Source organism: Molossus molossus, unplaced genomic scaffold, assembly GCF_014108415.1.
Source record: "Molossus molossus isolate mMolMol1 unplaced genomic scaffold, mMolMol1.p scaffold_m16_p_14, whole genome shotgun sequence".
In the NCBI taxonomy this organism is placed as follows: Eukaryota; Metazoa; Chordata; class Mammalia; order Chiroptera; family Molossidae; genus Molossus; species Molossus molossus.
In genome coordinates this window covers 73,324,250-73,340,863 of record NW_023425349.1, presented here as the reverse complement: position 1 = coordinate 73,340,863, position 16,614 = coordinate 73,324,250, and the positions used below count along the sequence as shown (strand labels likewise).

General features: G+C 44.2%; 1 protein-coding gene across 1 annotated transcript in view; it reads right to left on the bottom strand.

The window, feature by feature from the left end:
- The window catches only part of LOC118630136 (methylthioadenosine phosphorylase), a 51,815-nt gene extending 39,753 nt beyond the window's left edge, over window positions 1-12,062 (bottom strand). The window contains exons 1-4 of the mRNA XM_036261857.1: window positions 11,944-12,062; window positions 3,280-3,366; window positions 1,929-1,987; window positions 625-792 (exon numbers count right to left, since the gene is read on the bottom strand). Of these exons, the coding sequence (XP_036117750.1) occupies window positions 625-792; window positions 1,929-1,987; window positions 3,280-3,366; window positions 11,944-11,976 (347 nt within the window). The 5' untranslated portion in view covers window positions 11,977-12,062. The remainder of the gene's footprint in view (window positions 1-624; window positions 793-1,928; window positions 1,988-3,279; window positions 3,367-11,943) is intronic.
- Window positions 12,063-16,614: the final 4,552 nt, after the last annotated feature.

Genomic DNA, 16,614 nt, shown 5'->3' with positions numbered 1-16,614 from the left:
ATCCTGGGAGGTGGTTACTTCCACCAGGAATGGGGTTGGGGTGGGGAGGGCCAGGAACCCCACCAGACCCTCACCTTCCCTTGTGATTTCTTCAACTACTTCTAAAGGCAGAAGAAGCTCAGGACCTTGGCAGCCTATTACTGCTTAATTTGGGAGTAAAGAAACATTATATATTACTTTTGTAAACAAAAATTCCTCGCTCCTGAGAAGACAGGAGAAGACAGCCAGGTATGACATGCCCTTCTGACATGATGTGGAGGACTCTTGCCAAGAATTTGAACCTGGTTCTGGTCAGGTCTTAAGAAAGTCTGTGAGACAACAGGAAAAGGAGAACACTGCCTAATACTAAGGAAATATTAAGCAATTTTTTTTATTTTTTAAAGAGTCTTTACCTTTTAAAGTTACAAACCGTAGTGACTTAAATGCTGAAGCAGGGAATTAGGAACCTGAGCGTTTATGATTATTATTTTATTTTATATATGTTTAAAAAAAAAAATCCCACAATAAAAAGTTTAGAGCAAGTCTCTGGGCCTGTCGCTCCCTCTCCCCCAAGTGCCCACACGCGGTCCACCGGGGCTGGGAATGATCTTACAGGCATCGAAGGCTGCAGAGACGACTGCCTACCTGTCGATGAACTGGTCAATGATGACGAAATCTCCGGGCTGGATCTCTTCCTTCAGGGAGCCGCAAGCTGTGGTCACTATGATGTGGGTACAGCCCTCCTCTTTGAGGGCCCAGATGTTGGCCTGGTAGTTGACTTTGGAAGGCATGATGGAATGCTGCCTCCCATGCCTGCAGGAAGGGGAGCAAATACGGTAGCCGAGTGAGCAGCACGGTTTAACAGTGTCAGAAAAGGAAACTAATTTCCAGCGGGAGCGCCTTCCAGCCCTTCCCACCACAGTGCTTTCATTGGCAGAGGAGAAAAGAAGAGGTTGGGAAGTAACCAGCCAACTCTAAGTGTAAACCATTCGGTTTTACAGGGCAGGCCAGCTTTACGTTCTGTGTATTTATGTTCCTACCAAGAGTAGGTACTCGCTTACTTAGACTTCCCTCTCCAGGACACTGTGTTGGGTCTACCCTGCGGCGCACCAAACCCCCCAATCTGAGGCATCGGGCCTCATGTGAGTCACGACACAGAAAACAAGAGGTGCCAATGAAGAAAGACGCAAAACAGAAACGAAAACTCAAGTTTCCAGTTGAGTCTCTCCATGCCTTCTGCCTGATCACCCAAATAATTTAGTGAAACATTTAAGATATGAGAGTTCCCAACTGTTGGAAGGTTTCGTCTGAGAACAGATCCCCTCAGGGACAACCCATGTTATGGGCTGAACTGTGCCCCCCTTTCATATGTTGAATTCCTGACCCCTCGTCCTAACAGAACGTGACCATATATGAAGACAGGATCTTTAACAGGGTAAACAACGATGTGATACAAATGACTTTTCTCCCTCTATAACCTGGAACAGCAGTAGACTTGTCAAGGAAACGGGCATGGAAATCATAGGGAACTCACTTCAGGGATCCAAAGCCCATTCCCCACAAACTTAGAACTATAGTAACATTCACAAGGGGTGATGAATAAAGCAGTTTTTTCTTTATCTCATTAACTAGAAAAAAGAAAAAACAAACAAACAAACAAAAAACAGATGAAAACATTTCCTCTTGCAGCTAGAAATGGAGGAAACCAGAGCTTTAACTTTAGTTAAACTCAGCTTATCACTCACTGGATTGTTCTAACCACTCTCCTAAACAAAGGAGGGGGTGGGTGAGATCTAAGTCCTTCTAACTTGCCCAAAAACAGGAAGTAGTAGATAAAAGTGACTAAGGTGCTTTGGCTCCAACATACCTGCATCATTATTCTTTCTGATTTTAAATTAAATTTAAATTCTCCTTTAGTAATAACATTCGAAAAGCTTAAAATACCTTACCTTGCAAGGAGGACACAATCAACATTCTTTATCTTCCCAGAAATTAAGGCATCAGAAGGCTGCATATAATGAATAATGGTTACAACTCAGTGATTTGAAAACATATATACACAATTAGAAAGCTGCCACTTCAACTGTTCAACCATGACAGGATTCATGGAAACTTGGAGTTTGATGATACACTTTAAAGAGGAGTCTAGATTTTTTTGGGGGGGGGGGGTACGTGCCCCTAGAAGCAACCAAACCCGGGACTCTCTGGTCTGTAGGCCGATGCTCCAACCACTGAGCCAAACCGGCCAGGGCAGAAGAGTCTAGATTTGATGGATAATCACTCAATAAAAATTTATTGAACCTGCTATAAGCACAGAGATTCACAGGACTTGGAAGACTGCCTCAGGTGGATGGGTAGGTCCCATTTAGCGAAACCTATTTGAAGCAAGCACCCCAGGGGACTCTGATGGTAGACTGATCATACACAGCTGTGTTGGTATCTGTCAGGTGTGAGAGTAAAATGACGAAGGAACAGGAGGCCACTCTCAGGGGATTTAAGAACTCAGCATTGAAGATTTGCTCTGTTAGCCAACTATAAAATAGCCATGGGTGACCGGAGGTAACAGAGGGAAAAGTTCTGAGGATCTAGGGGCTTAAGAAAACATATGGCTAAGAAGTGAGCCTTGCTTATAGCAGGACTTGGAGGACATGAGGTTAATCTAAGGCCTTGGTTGAAAAAGAGAGTTTGGTCGGGATTGTCAGAGGCAGGGATCTTCACAATAGAATCAAAGAACCGCGATGTTTGGAAGGAGCGCTGTGGAATTAGAAGGCAGCCACCTTCAGCCTAGCTGGTGACCTGGGGGCTGGGAGAACAAACAGCCTCCTTTTAATAGAAAAGGAGGGTTTTATTTCCAGTTCAGTTATGCGATCATATTAGGAATCCCCCAAATCCCCCCCCTTTGGGCTAGGGCTTACTGTATGTGTTGACAGTCTATGACTTGAGTTAGTGTGGCATGACTAATGTGCACCAAATCAGAAGCTAATTAAAATACTTTAAATGCAGAGAACTGAAGGTCACAGTTGCTATGTCTAAAATGAGTATGGGACTTCTAAGAACAGAAATTGAGACGTACTTGGCACATGTTCAAAAGTAATTCTTTCCATGTAGGAAAGTCCAAGGCGCCCTGAGGGACACTGTCTCAGATGGCAGAACCCACTCAGCCTGGCCCCTCTCAGCCCAGAGCAGGCAGCCCCGGATGACAAGACAAAAGCAATTAAATTTTTTTTTTTTTTTACTTAAAAATCAAGTCAGCATGGAGAAAGGAAAAAGCTAGTATATCTCCATTAATTAGGTACTAACCTTGCCAAATGGAGTATCCACATATTTCTCAGTTCTTCCTTCTAAGATTTCTGGATCACCCAGGCCTGTTCCACCAATTATTCCAATCTAAGGGGGACAACAAAAAGGTACCATATTTGATCGGTTTTCAATAGAAACAAAATCAGTATTTTAAGGAAATTCATTTACTCATATGCTCTTCTCCATTCCCGCTAAGCCCTAGCTATTTTTTAAAACCAGTCATTACTTAAAAAGTCATTACTTAAAATCAGAAATTACTTAAAAACAGTCATTCAACAAATATTTGAAGGCCATCTACGTTCCAGAAATAACCAAAACGTGGGTCACCTTTCTGGACTTCATCACATTTACTCTTGATAATTTGAATAACAAATTAGCACAGAAAGGTACTTTAATTTCTGCTTCATCAGAAAACCAAACCTAAAAATAGGCAAATATGGTTGCAGAAAGTACCCTCTAACCAACTTTATGTTCTCCACTAAATGCGCTATAGAATAAAGAATGTTCCAAAGACTGCTGGGATAGAAAATATCCCATATAACCACTTCATAATGATTTCTTCTCATTACCCCATTAGATAAAGAAACAAGACAGGTTTTCTGTCCTGTGCCACTAAAATCAGAGCTGTAGGGGACCAAAGATAGAAGAGTCGAGGATAGCATGAAAAGTTAGCCTCATGTATATTTATGAACTCCAAATGTCATTCATACATAGGTAATTCAAAGGTAGTTCTAAGTTTTTTTTAAAAAATCCAGTGTTGTACTGCATTTTCCAGAAAATAACAGTCCCTGTTGTCAGGGACTAATTAGAGGTAAAGAAACCAGGTACTACCGTCTAGACTCAATCCAACTTGATGACTAAGAAACACAAACAAGAACAACTACAAAGATAAATAAAATGGTAACTAGTCAGTTAACTAAAAATTAGACAAATGTAATTGTTGGGAAGGTTTCTCCCTGGGATGATACTTCCTAAAGGAGAAATAGTATTTAATTGTCGGCAACAAGAGAGATGACACTTTACTAAAACACCAAATGGAAAATGACCTGGGCATTTTTTTTTTTCAGTGAAAGCTTTAAATCGTCACTTAAGTAGAATCTCCACTAAATGGAAGAAAGGTGCTCCTTGAGAAAAAAATTCGTTAAGAGTTAACTGAACATCTGAATAATTTTCAGATCATGTCAGCAAGCTGATTTATATTATTAATATGTGGAAAAATGGCTACCTCCATGGCCCCCAGTGTCCTAAAAATGAAAATAGTGAACAAAGCAGAAAATAAGGGCAATCTGGTGATATTTTGCTGAAGAACTACCTGTTACCTTATTTAGAACTCTGTGTCCCCACAACTCAAGTGGCTAAGACAGTTTTTGAAGTTGGTGCCACCTTGTGGTACATTACTGAAACCACAGGTTACATTTTCTCTGCCCGCCCCATGCAAAGACTAACATTTGCTACGCTTACAGTTTCAAATCACATTTGTCACATTTACAGTTTTCAAATAAACATAAATGTTCACTTAATTTAGTATATTTAAATCATTCCAGTTCAACAGAAATTTTAAAATATCTGTTTTGTGCAATCCTAACCCTTTGTCTGGCTGGCTTTTCCATTTTATCTTTTATTGCAAGTACTTCTAAAGCCCTATAGATCACAGGGGACTAATAACTGTGTGGCACATGCCATCACCCACAGAACTGAACTGCCAACTCAAATTCCTCTGTCTGTTCTTCATGGATTCTGGCACTGATGAAACTTTCACTTTTTAAAAAAACGTGTGGCACTTTGAGTTGGCTGCTTCTGGATGATCCCTGGGCCATAGCATCTCACATTCCAGACTCTCAGAGTCGTATGTAAAAACAAACCTGACTGTTCTGAAACCATGCTCTCAGTTTAGGCAAGCTAGCCCAGTGTTACAGAAGCAGCTAAGAAATGCTAATGGGGGGGCTGCTGAAGTTCAGGGCCCTTGAGCCCACCCTCAGCAGCCCCAAGCTTTAGTCCACACCACCTAGGCTCCGTGACAACCCTGCATCAGGTAGCTGGTAATTCAGCCCTCAGCAAGGAACACATAGTACTGGGCATGAAAGCAAGAGCTGCTATTGCTAGTCAGAAAGCAGGGTCTTTGGCCCTGGAAATATGTGCAGGAGTGTCCATCCAGTCACCCAACTGGCTCTAGTTGTTTATGGAAACACTTACCTTGCAAGAGATACAGAACAAAGGTAGCAACTGAGTACTGCCACCCCAGGGAACTGAGTTTCTAACCATTTTCCTGCAGTGGCCCATTGTGGCTAGCTGTGCCAAGATGGGGCAATGTCGCCACCTGCTGGCTCCATTAGGATGAAACGCCCAAACAGGGTGACATAATCCTGCTACTTTTCATTCAACTCAGAAAAAAAACCAGAACTGTGTCTGAGCACTTACATGTCACAGGCACTATGCTAGATGCCTCAGCGACCCTATCTAACTATCCTACAGGACAGACCCTATAGTATTATACCCATTTTACAAAATTAAAATGAGAAAGTGTAAAATGTGTAAAAACTGAGAGACTTGTCACAAGAAGCAAAGCTGTAATAGGAACCCAGGTTTTTCACACTCAATCACCATGATGTGCTACCTCTCAATATCCCCTGGGATTCTTTATAACACTGTACCTTAGAAAGTTTTTGTCTCCATCTTATGAGAAAACTGATGCTCAAAGAAGTCAAGTTCTGGACAAAGGTCACAGAGTAAGCTTAGAAACAGTGATTCTGGGCATCTAAGTGAACCACCTCGGAGAGCTGGGGGTGGGGGGGCTCTCCATCAGTGACCTCATCCACACTCAGGAAGCAACGACAAGATCTTACCAGGCCTCCTGGGCCAGAAGCATCAGCCCATAGTCCAGGCAATCCCAGGCTGCCTAGGAAATGTATTCTAGCACATGGTTGGAATGTGTGGGCCAATTCTGTCCAGCCAGGATTTCATTACACAAGTAAATGTTCTCACTAGGGACCCCTGGTCAATCAAGGCCATTGACAAATTTTAACAGCTAGTGTCTTCCCACACTCTCCCACAGACACAGCACCAAGTGTCTCCTCATGAGGAGGGGATCTGACTTTCTGAGACTATGAAAGCATTTTATTTAAATGTTGGCTTAGTTGGGCAGAATGGCTACTTCCAGCAATGTTGAAAGGGTTCACACTAACCCCTACCCTCTGTTTCCCTTGGTACCTGGACCCACAAGATTTCACATACCCCACGTGGTTCCGAGGACCACTCACCATCACTTAGAGGAATGGACATATGACCTGAGGAACCCAGTCCTACAGGATGCATTCTCAAAACACCCTAACCCTGAGCAGTTGAGACTAGCTCCTGCCAGGAGGTGGGCTGCCTCTGTGTTCAAGTTCACGAAGCAAGAGAGCTGGAGCGCGAGCGGGCGGCAGCCCCTGGCCCGAGCCTTTCAGTCGAGCCCAGGTTGCCCCCGACATGTTCGGCAGCCACAGCAGAGAGAAGCTCTCCTCAGTGAGCCAAACTGGCTTTGAGGTCTCCCGGGGCCTTGCAAAACCCCAGAAATCCAGTCGTATGAGGAGAAAGTGGCTAAATGTCTGTCTGGGAAGCCTATTCAAAACCTGCAATAATGTCCACGGAGACAGCTGGTGGCCCATCTCTATCAAAATGACCCCTCTGTGAGGCCCCCCTGTGGGTGATGTGTATGGGTTCAATTGTGCCCCCCAACCCTATATGTTGAAGTCCTAATCCCAATACCTCAGAATGACTATTTTTGAAAATAAGTTCTTTGAAGAGATAAAGTTAAATGAGGTCTTTGGAGGGAGGAGGGTATCCATTATGACCGGTGACCTTACAAGAGACTAGTTCACAGACACGCAGAAGGAATACCATGTGAAGACACAGGAAGAAAACGGCCATCCGCCAGCCAGGTGGAGAGGCCTCAGGTGAAATCAACCTGCTGGCACCTTGATCTTGAACTCCCAGCCTCCAGCACCGTGAGGAAATAAATTTCTGTTGCTTAAGCCACCCAGTCTGAGGTACTTTTATGCAGCCCTAGCAAACAAACGAGTAATACTATCTTTTGGTCAGAATAACTGAGGGCTCAGAACATCCTGGTTTTTATTTAACCAACTGCCCCTAGCAGGTAGACATCCCTCATGAAAGTCAATTATTTTTTGAGATTTTCCTGAAAGCTAATTGCATTCTCTAAAGCTCTCCCTCACTTGAGGACAGCGGGATCCTTCGCAGTGTGCCTCCTGGACCAGCTGCTCACCGGGGAGCTTTCAATACCAACGCCCGGGCCACAGACTGCAGAGATTCTGCTGAGCCGGCCAAGGCACAGTTGGTTTCCTTAAAGCTCAGGTGGATCAAACGTGCAGCCAGAACTGAGCACCTGCTTTAGTACTCAGATCATGAAATTCTAAAGTCAGGGGCTGAGTTTCACAGGCTGAATAAGGACCCTTGAGAAGATCCCACCTGTGTCCTAATGCCCAGAAGCTATGATCGTTACTTTGTGTGATTAAAGATTTGGGGAGGGGGAGATTATCCCCGATAACACGAGGGTCCTTATAAGATGATCACCAGGGAGAAGGCGATGTGAGGCGGGTCAAGAGCCAAGGAACAGCCGGCGACCTCTAGAAGCTGGTAAAGGCAAGGACACAAAGGGATTCCTCCTTAGATGCTCCAAGAGCACCTGCCCTGCCCTACTGACACCTTGATGGGAGCTCCACAGGATTCATTCTGGTCTTCTGACCTCCAGAACCGTAAGCAAGTACATCTGCATTGTTTCAAGCCACCCAGCCTGTCCTTATTCTTTCAGTGGTCACAGGAAACCAGTACACTAAGAATGGCCCGAAGAACTTGTTAAAATGCAGATGCTCAGCCCTTTCTAAGCTCCCTGGGTCAGTGTTATCACACCTTAGTGGGCAAAGGAATAGACTTAGACTCTTCTAAACCTAAATGGCTGGGTCATACCCCTTAGAGCCTCTGATTCAGCAGGACTGGGTTGGGGCCCAAGAATCTGCATTTCTAACACATTCCCAGGTGGGTGCAGATACACCGAGTCCTTTGAGAACCACTGTTTTGGATGCTTCTGAAGCACGGATTAAAAACCATGATTGTAGTCATAGTTAAGGATCTAGGGTCCATTGCATATGTATTTCTTCATCTGTACCCACAGGTACACCTTCTTTTTATTTATTTTTAAAATATTTGTTCTTTATTGATTTTAGAGAGAGAGGAAGGGGGAGAGAGAGAGATAGACACATCAACTGGCCCCCTCCTGCATGCCTCCCACTGGGGATCGGGCTCACAACCTGGGCATGTCCCCTGACCAGGAATCAAACCGGCGACCTCTTAGTGCATGGGTCGATGGATGCTCAACCAGTGAGCCACACCAGCTGGGCCACACCTCATTTTTATTGTGCTTCACTCTATTGCACTTCACAGATATTGTGGGTGTTTTGTTTTTTTTTTAAACAAATAGAAGGCAAGACCTTCCACCAGCCAAAAGATTACAACTCACTTTATTGCGGTAGTCTGGACCCAAACCCGCAATATCTCTGTCTGTATAAGGGAGGGTAAGAAATCTGAAGAATTATGACAATCAAATGGAAATAATGCACTAATATGTCATTGTCCCTGTACACCTTCCCACCTTCAGCAAAAACAAACAAAATCAAAATAAACTTCCTCAAAGCAACAAAAAAGCCTCTTACCTCATTTTTCTTTGCAGCTCGGATGGCTGCTCCTCCATCTCCTCACCAGGCAATCTGTCTCAGGGATTTAGTTCAGGGTCCCTCAGCCAAGTGTGAACTGGCTCTCCTGAGGGTGCCTGAGAACCCAGGGGACATTTCAGGCTGCCACAATGACCTGAAGGAATGCTACTGGCACTTCATGGGAGGACCCAATAAGTACCCTCTGTCCTGCGATGCTAAGGACAGTCCTACAAAGGAGGAATTGTCCTCACCAAAATGCCCCGTGTCCCTAAGCAAAAAATGAAGAAAGGTTCACTGGTCATTTCCAACTGGGGCATGTGGGTTGTCCCCATTTCTGAGTCACTCAAGGACCTTCAGTTTGAAGGCCTTTGCTACCCATATTCAGACAGCTAAGAGGTAAGCATAATCCAGTCTAGATTCCATGACTTACCCATTCCCCTTAATAGCATGTTGTGAACAGCCCACTACCCACCTACAATGCGACCACATCCCCTCCCTGTCATAGCAATCATGATAAACAAGACTTATTTTTAATCCCCCAGAGCAAAAGCTAGGAAGCTGCCTGGGGGACCCACACACTCCCACCACTGAAGGAGGCCTCCAGAATGCTCTGTCTGGATGCCAAAGATCTGCTCAGCCCTTTGCATGGTCAAGCATACCTCCTGCTCATGGCCGATGCTGGACGTTCTCCCAGACAATGGCTGTTATTAGTACGAGCATCCAGTGGGCACAGGAAGGTAGCTGACTTCTTGCACTCACTCTATAATCCCTCCTCCTTAAAGCTGCATGATATCTTTTTTTTTTTTTTTCTTTATTCATTTTAGAGAGAAAGGGAGAGGGAGAGAGAGAAAGAAACATCGATTGGCTGCTTCCTGCATGCCCCTCACTAGGGATTTAGCCCACAACCTGGGCATGTGCCCTGACTGGGAATCAAACTGGTGACCTCTTGGTGCATGGATCGACGCTCATCAGCCAGGCTGCATGATATCTTTACTCACACAATAAGAACATGTCAGGTTCAGAAATGCCTCACATCTAGTTGGTGGAATGTCAGGCTCTAGCCCAGTTCTCACTATTTAGGTCCTATTATACAATGCTGGACACCTTAGTTGACTTTCTGGGCCTCAGCTTCATATCCACAAAAAAGAGTTTGTGTGGCTCTCTGATGTTCAAGAACGTTCCAGCGCAACACTCCATGATCAGGGGACAGAACATAATTTTTATTAGCCTATTTTGCTCTGGACACTAGCACCTCATGTTTTCTATACAGGATGGTGCCTCCGCAGTCTGGGGAACTTGGTGTTGGCATCACGGATTCTCAAAAGCAATGGCATTACCTTTCTAACCTCAAAAACAGAAAGCAGCAGGCAGGCCTAGCACTATTTGTATTTCTTAAGTTTATATTCAGCAGCTCACCAGGACCAAAACTACACATCATTCAATATTTATATCAGGCTCCAATCACAGTGGCCAGTCTGCACTTAAATGCAGTGCACCAATTTTACAGGAGGTTGTGTGGCAAGGAGAATAATAAAACAGTCTAAAATGAGATTGTTTTAAACACCATCCCTCTCTGTTTTTAATATTACTGTGTTTATTCCTGTAAGCCTTACTGTAAGGGGTGGGGAAACTTTCCTCTGCTGAAGGCCATTTGGGTATTTATAACATCATTCATTAACTGTTGGAGAAAAGATATTCAAAATTAATCTCAGCTCCCCCATTTAAAAGCACTACCAATGAATAGGTTTCAACTATGTGCTAGACAGACAATATAAGTCTAAACGCCCGAGCAAACCCTGCAGTAAAATCACCACTTTATAGATGGGCACCTTAAGGAACTTGCTTTGCACATGAGCTTCATAAAAACTCTTTCTGCCTTGTTCTCCATAACTGGCAAGGGAGAACAATTCTCCTCAAAATGACCAAAGGAGTTTCAAATCTAAGTGTGACTGCAACAGTCCCACCTCATTCCCTTTCATAACTGTCTCATTAAAAACTGTAAGGGTCTAATAAACTAATAATTACTCTGGCTGATTACACGCAGACCGCAGAGATTGGCCTCCCCAGAGAAATAAACACAAAGCGAGGAAGCAAGCCTCCTCCCTATCCCATAGCCAAGAATTTCTAAAGTTAACCGACTGAGCCAATCATAAACAGAGAAGAGATCTTGCGTTTTATCAAGTTTTCCTTATGCACTGTGATTCTACACTCTCTTCTAGGGCACTAACCAGCAAGAAAGTGTTTAAAAGACCCAGGGAAATTCAGGGGCACCCTTCTGAACTCGTGCCCTCCCCTGGCTACAAAGATCTCTTCCACTGAGACCTCTAAGTCCCAGACCACAGTGAAACTAATCTTTCAAGACCGCAAACAAAGTAGTTTAAACCCAGAAGCCCCAAACAAGGAGCTGCCAGTACTAGACTTCGGTGCTGCAAGTCTCAGAACGCCTGAAGCACCGTGCCGCAGAGGAAAACTTCAGAAGACCTACGTTTAAACCAACCAAACAAACCGGAAGCCTGCAAAAGGGCAAGCACGCGGGTCTCCCACGTGGGCGGCGGGAAGTGAGAGGAATGAGAGCGGAAGCGTGAGTCCAGCCGGGCAGGGGAGACGGTCTCACCAGCCCCATCTCCCGGGGAAGGACGAGTGCTCGGGCAAGGCTGGAGCGCGGGCGGATCTCTGGCCCACAGCCCCTTGCCAAAGGGCCTGCCCACGCCCTACGCGGTGAGGGTGCAGCTGAAACCAAAAGTGGAGGGGACGAGTTTGCAGGCTCCCCCCCTCGCCCGGCTCCCAGCCCCTGGGCGACCCCGCCCTGGTGCCATGCCCCAGACTTTCCCTGACTGGGCGGGGGCGCACGGGCGGGGGCGCACGGGCGGGCGCACGGCCCGAGCCGCGGTCCTCCGCGGGGGGGAGCAGAGGGCACCGGGCAGGGGCGGACAGTCGCAGCCAGGACAGCTGATCTCACCTTTACGGCTGTGGGGGTGGCACCAGAGGCCATATCTGCGTCGGGAAGAGGCTGCGGGGTGGGCACCCACGGCGCAGAAACGGAGCGGGTTCGAGCGCGCAGCCCTGGACTGAGCAGTGCGGATCCCGGAGTGGCTGTGGCTCCTCCTCTTCCTCCCCGGGACAGCTGGATTGGCTGCTGGCGTGGGAGCTCCCCCCGCCACCCCCCTCCTCAAATGGAGGTTCCCGGTCGTCCCCTTTTGTAGACCGTTTTGGTTCTTCGTTGGTTTGGTTTGCTTCCTCACCCCCAGTTATAACTAACGGGTTCATGATACTGATAATAATGGAGACAGTTATTGAGTGTGTGAAAGACAGACAATAGGGCAATAAAACAAAAAGAACGTACAGCTAAAGTACTGTGAAAACTTATAGTTAAAAATTTCCCACTTGGTAGATCTTGCCCTGGACCCTAAGAGGATTACAGGAACTAGGTAGGAGGGAGATAGGCATCAGCCGGAGCTGACCACTACATTGTGCAAATAGAACGGCTTACCCCTCAGACATAATGGCTAACCGCAGATACTCGCTTCTGTACATGCTTGCTTCCTCACAGACCCTTAGCCCAATTTCTTAACAGGGGCTAAGAAAACTGTGTAAGCAACCCACCCCCTGAGCTGGGGGCTGCTCTCTCCTCTGTGTAGGGTGGGACAGTCACCACATGGCTAATAAAGCTCTCTTAATTTGAACCCAGTTCGGAGTCTGAATCTGGTCCATCTCGGTCTACAACAAGTGCTTGTATGATTCCAGTCTCTGCTCTGCACCTTAATCAGCTCTGTTAACTTTAACAAAAACCCTACAAGGAAGAGCAGCACTCCCCACTCTGGCAAGTACTGCTGCCTTATCTATAAAATTTGGTCTGCATTCCAGTTCTGGTGGGAGGGTGAATCATCACCAGAGGGAGCTAACTATGGTTTATCGCCAACTTGAAGAAGGCTTTTATTTTATTTTTTTAATATTCACCCGAGGACATTTTTCCATTTTTTGTACAGATAGAGTGGGAAGGAGAGAGAGAGAGAAATATCAACGTGAAACGAGTGGTTGCCACCAGCACGACCCAACTAGGGCCGGGGACAAACTGCAACCAAGGTACATGCCCTTAGTGGGAACTGAACCCGGGTCTCTCCGGACTGCAGGGCAACGCTCCAACCACTGAGCCAAACTGGCCAGGGCTGAGGGGAGGCTTTTAATACGATGAGGCAGTGCCTACCTCCCAACCTGACTCCACAAGGCCAGGACCATCCTTAACCCCTCCCACCCAGGGCAACATCCAGTACACCTGGAATCCAGACTCCTATCTTCATCATTTCACTTTGGCTGGTCACTCCCTAACACACACACACACACACACACACACACACACACTACTCCTTATCACAGATACAATGGGTAGGAACATTTTGGCCACTATTTTGTCAGTGGATTAGAATCTGGCATTGGAAGCTTAGGGGAAAGCCAGAAGTTCTATTAACAAGCAGCCACTCTGGATATAGCAGAACATTGTGAAAAAATATGTTAAGAGGGTAACAAGAAAATTAATAGTAATAATAATAAATTTTTAAAAATGTTACCCCTTTTTAATTTCCAGACAGGCAAGCCCAGGCAGGGATAAAATCCTCAGAGGTGTCTAACTTGATATAAATTCAGGTTTAAAAACCTCAATGTGATCATTGACTAGTAAATTTACAGTGCAGAGACAGGGGAGTTGGACAAGTAGGATTTGAGGAAGGGAGTCATGATCAAAGGAAAGGGTGCCAAGTATATTCCTGAGTCTGTCTTACTGTCATTGTCTTCAAGGGGGAGCTTTTGTAGGTTCAAGATGCCCAGTTATAAGCAATAAACTAATCACTTGGTCACTTTACTTCAGATATGGTAATTTACAGTTCAAATGGCAAGACTGCACAGTTTTCATAAAACATTTACAGAGTGATTTACATAAATATTTGGATTTCTGTCATGATAGTTGAGTGCCCTTTGTGTTGGCATACCCTGGGGCTGTTCCATTAACTTGGTGGAGTGCTTTGACTCATTAGTGGTAACCACACTATTTTTGACAACAATTATCAGATAATCAGATTTCCTAAGAAATAATCTCAGGATTATCAATGATTTTATATACTGCTTTGGATGAATTTAAACACTGCCACATGAGCCAGTTAGAAATTAAGAGTTTTTGTAACTCTTGGTTCTTGTAACTATTCATGGTCCGAAAGTAATAATTTTTCTGATGGGATGGATATATAGAGTAGGAAATATCTGGGTATGAAAGTGGCTACTGTTATGGGAGTCCTTGCATCCTCTTGCTGTCCTAACAGTAAGCTGTGGAAAATTATTTGCTATAGTTGTGAATAACATAGATAATTCTGTCAATATATAAATAATGTTCTTCCAAAAATTATTTGAGTTCTTAGAATTGTTTTGCTTATAGGTATTGTAAATTTTTCCTGTCAGGAATTTGAAATACTTAAAAATGAAAGAAAATATGTTAAAATTTTGAAAAGTGCTTAAAATATTTAATTGAATATAATTATACAAAAGGACTGAGGGAGATTATTCTGTTCAATATAGAAATATTAATCCAATAATAATCCAATAATCAATGAAAAAGTGATGATAGTTCTCATTGTACCCGATTTAGAAATAAAATAGCAAAATTTGTAAGTTGAACTTAAATATTTAAGAAAGACTTGTGTTTTTTTTTATGTTGTAGCCTTAATAAATTGAACATTAATTTAAAAAGGAATAGCCTTTAAACACTTCTTTATGCATACAGAGCCCCCAACTTTTAAACATAAAATCAAAATACTCACATTGATCATTCTACCAAGAATGGAAACTCTGGCCAGACTGAAGCACATGAAGGGCAGTCTGGAGGTGGGAAAAGAGATAGTAGATACCTCTTTCAACAAGTTTGGATGAAAAAGGAGGCGATATTGGAACATGGTAAGAAAAGAACAGGAAGTCAATGTTTTTAATAGATTTGTAAGCAGAGGGGAAATTTACACAGAAGGAAACTGGAAGATACTAATGGAGTGGGACGGCTAATGGGGGCAAGATCCCAGAGAATCCCAGAGGGATGGCATCACAAGTACTGGTAGGGACATAGTTCTACATCTGAGGACAGAGACGTGGGTCTGGAAGAAAGGAGGTAAGAATAGGGCTGTAGATAAATTTAAGAGTAGGTGTTGTGAACCTACAGGACATCATTCCTGATGGCCTAATTTTCTCAACAAAGTGGAAGGTGGGGGTTACTTAATGGGTGTGAGGATAGGTGGCACATTTTGGCATGGTTGTGGAACCATGTCTGACTAGGGGCCGTGAATTTGAAATGGTACCCATCTGCAAGGGTATACAATAGTGGGAAGAAAGAAATTTTGTTCTACCCCTCTAGGTTCTTTTGGCTGGTCTAATAATTAAATCCACATGAGACATATTAACAAGACAAAACAACCAAATTTAATTACATGCATATATACAGGAACCCCGCATATATGAGAGGTTCAGAGACAGAAAGGTAAAATAAGGTATTTATGACATCCTGAGCTAAGGAATGTGATAATTAGAGGAGAGGAGGTTCATTAATAGTTTGATAAGAGCAGATGTTCAGTCATGAGATGTTTGCCCTGTCATATATATAGGTCATGAAAATTTATCTCTGGTAATAACTCATTATGGGCCAGGCCCCTACTTTAAATTTTCTAGGTAATTAAGGTGGGGACAGAGTTTCTCTTGAGCCCACAGGGTTTCTATTGCCATCAGCTCATATAATCCACATGCCAAAGCAACACATCTTGGGGAGGCCTGCTCTGAATATCACAGTCTGAGGAATGGGGTACTCTCAGAGACATGGAAGTGGGGTACAGACTGACAATCCCCAGGAGAGGGGGTGGTGGGGGAGAGATAAACCACAGAACTTATATGCATGTGTGCATGGACAATGGACATGGACAACAAAGCTGGGGACAGGGCGGGGAGGGAGGGGGAGGGGGGAATCAGTGGGGGAAAAAGGAGAAACATCTGTAACAAAAATTAATTATTTAATAAAAAGATAATAATAGAATAAAAGACACTGAATCTCATAATAAAATAAGGGGATTAATTTTTCAGAAATAAAGGTGGGAGGGAGGAGGAAAGGAGAGGTAAGTGTCAAGTTTTAAGCTGGGGGATGATATTTCATGGAAATATGGTACCTCTGTGATATTGCCACATGTTCTAAGTGGCTGGATTGAAGAGTAGGTATGAGGTATCGGTGATCACTGAGGCAGCTTCTGATCCAACTGTGAAAACATCTCTTGTTGGCCAAAAGGAGCAGAGGTAAGATAAAGGGAGCTTGCTGTTGCTGGGTTACATAGGCCTTCCCAGAGATCTTGTAGCAGAGGCAAAATTTTATTCTGGACCATCTGGTGATAATTGCCAGAATTAAGCTAAAACATTAAATACTAATCTTGCTCCAAAAGGAACATACTCCTGTTAAACTCATTTAGCCTTTTATTTTAAAATTTTACGCTTATAATGGACTTAAAATGAAAAGGAAGCAACAAGCTGCCCTTTCCACACCGTCAGGATGGGATTGCATTGTGTTCACTGTGCCTGCCCCCCACTGCTCTCCTCTTCCTCCCTCTCCTTGCCTGTTTCC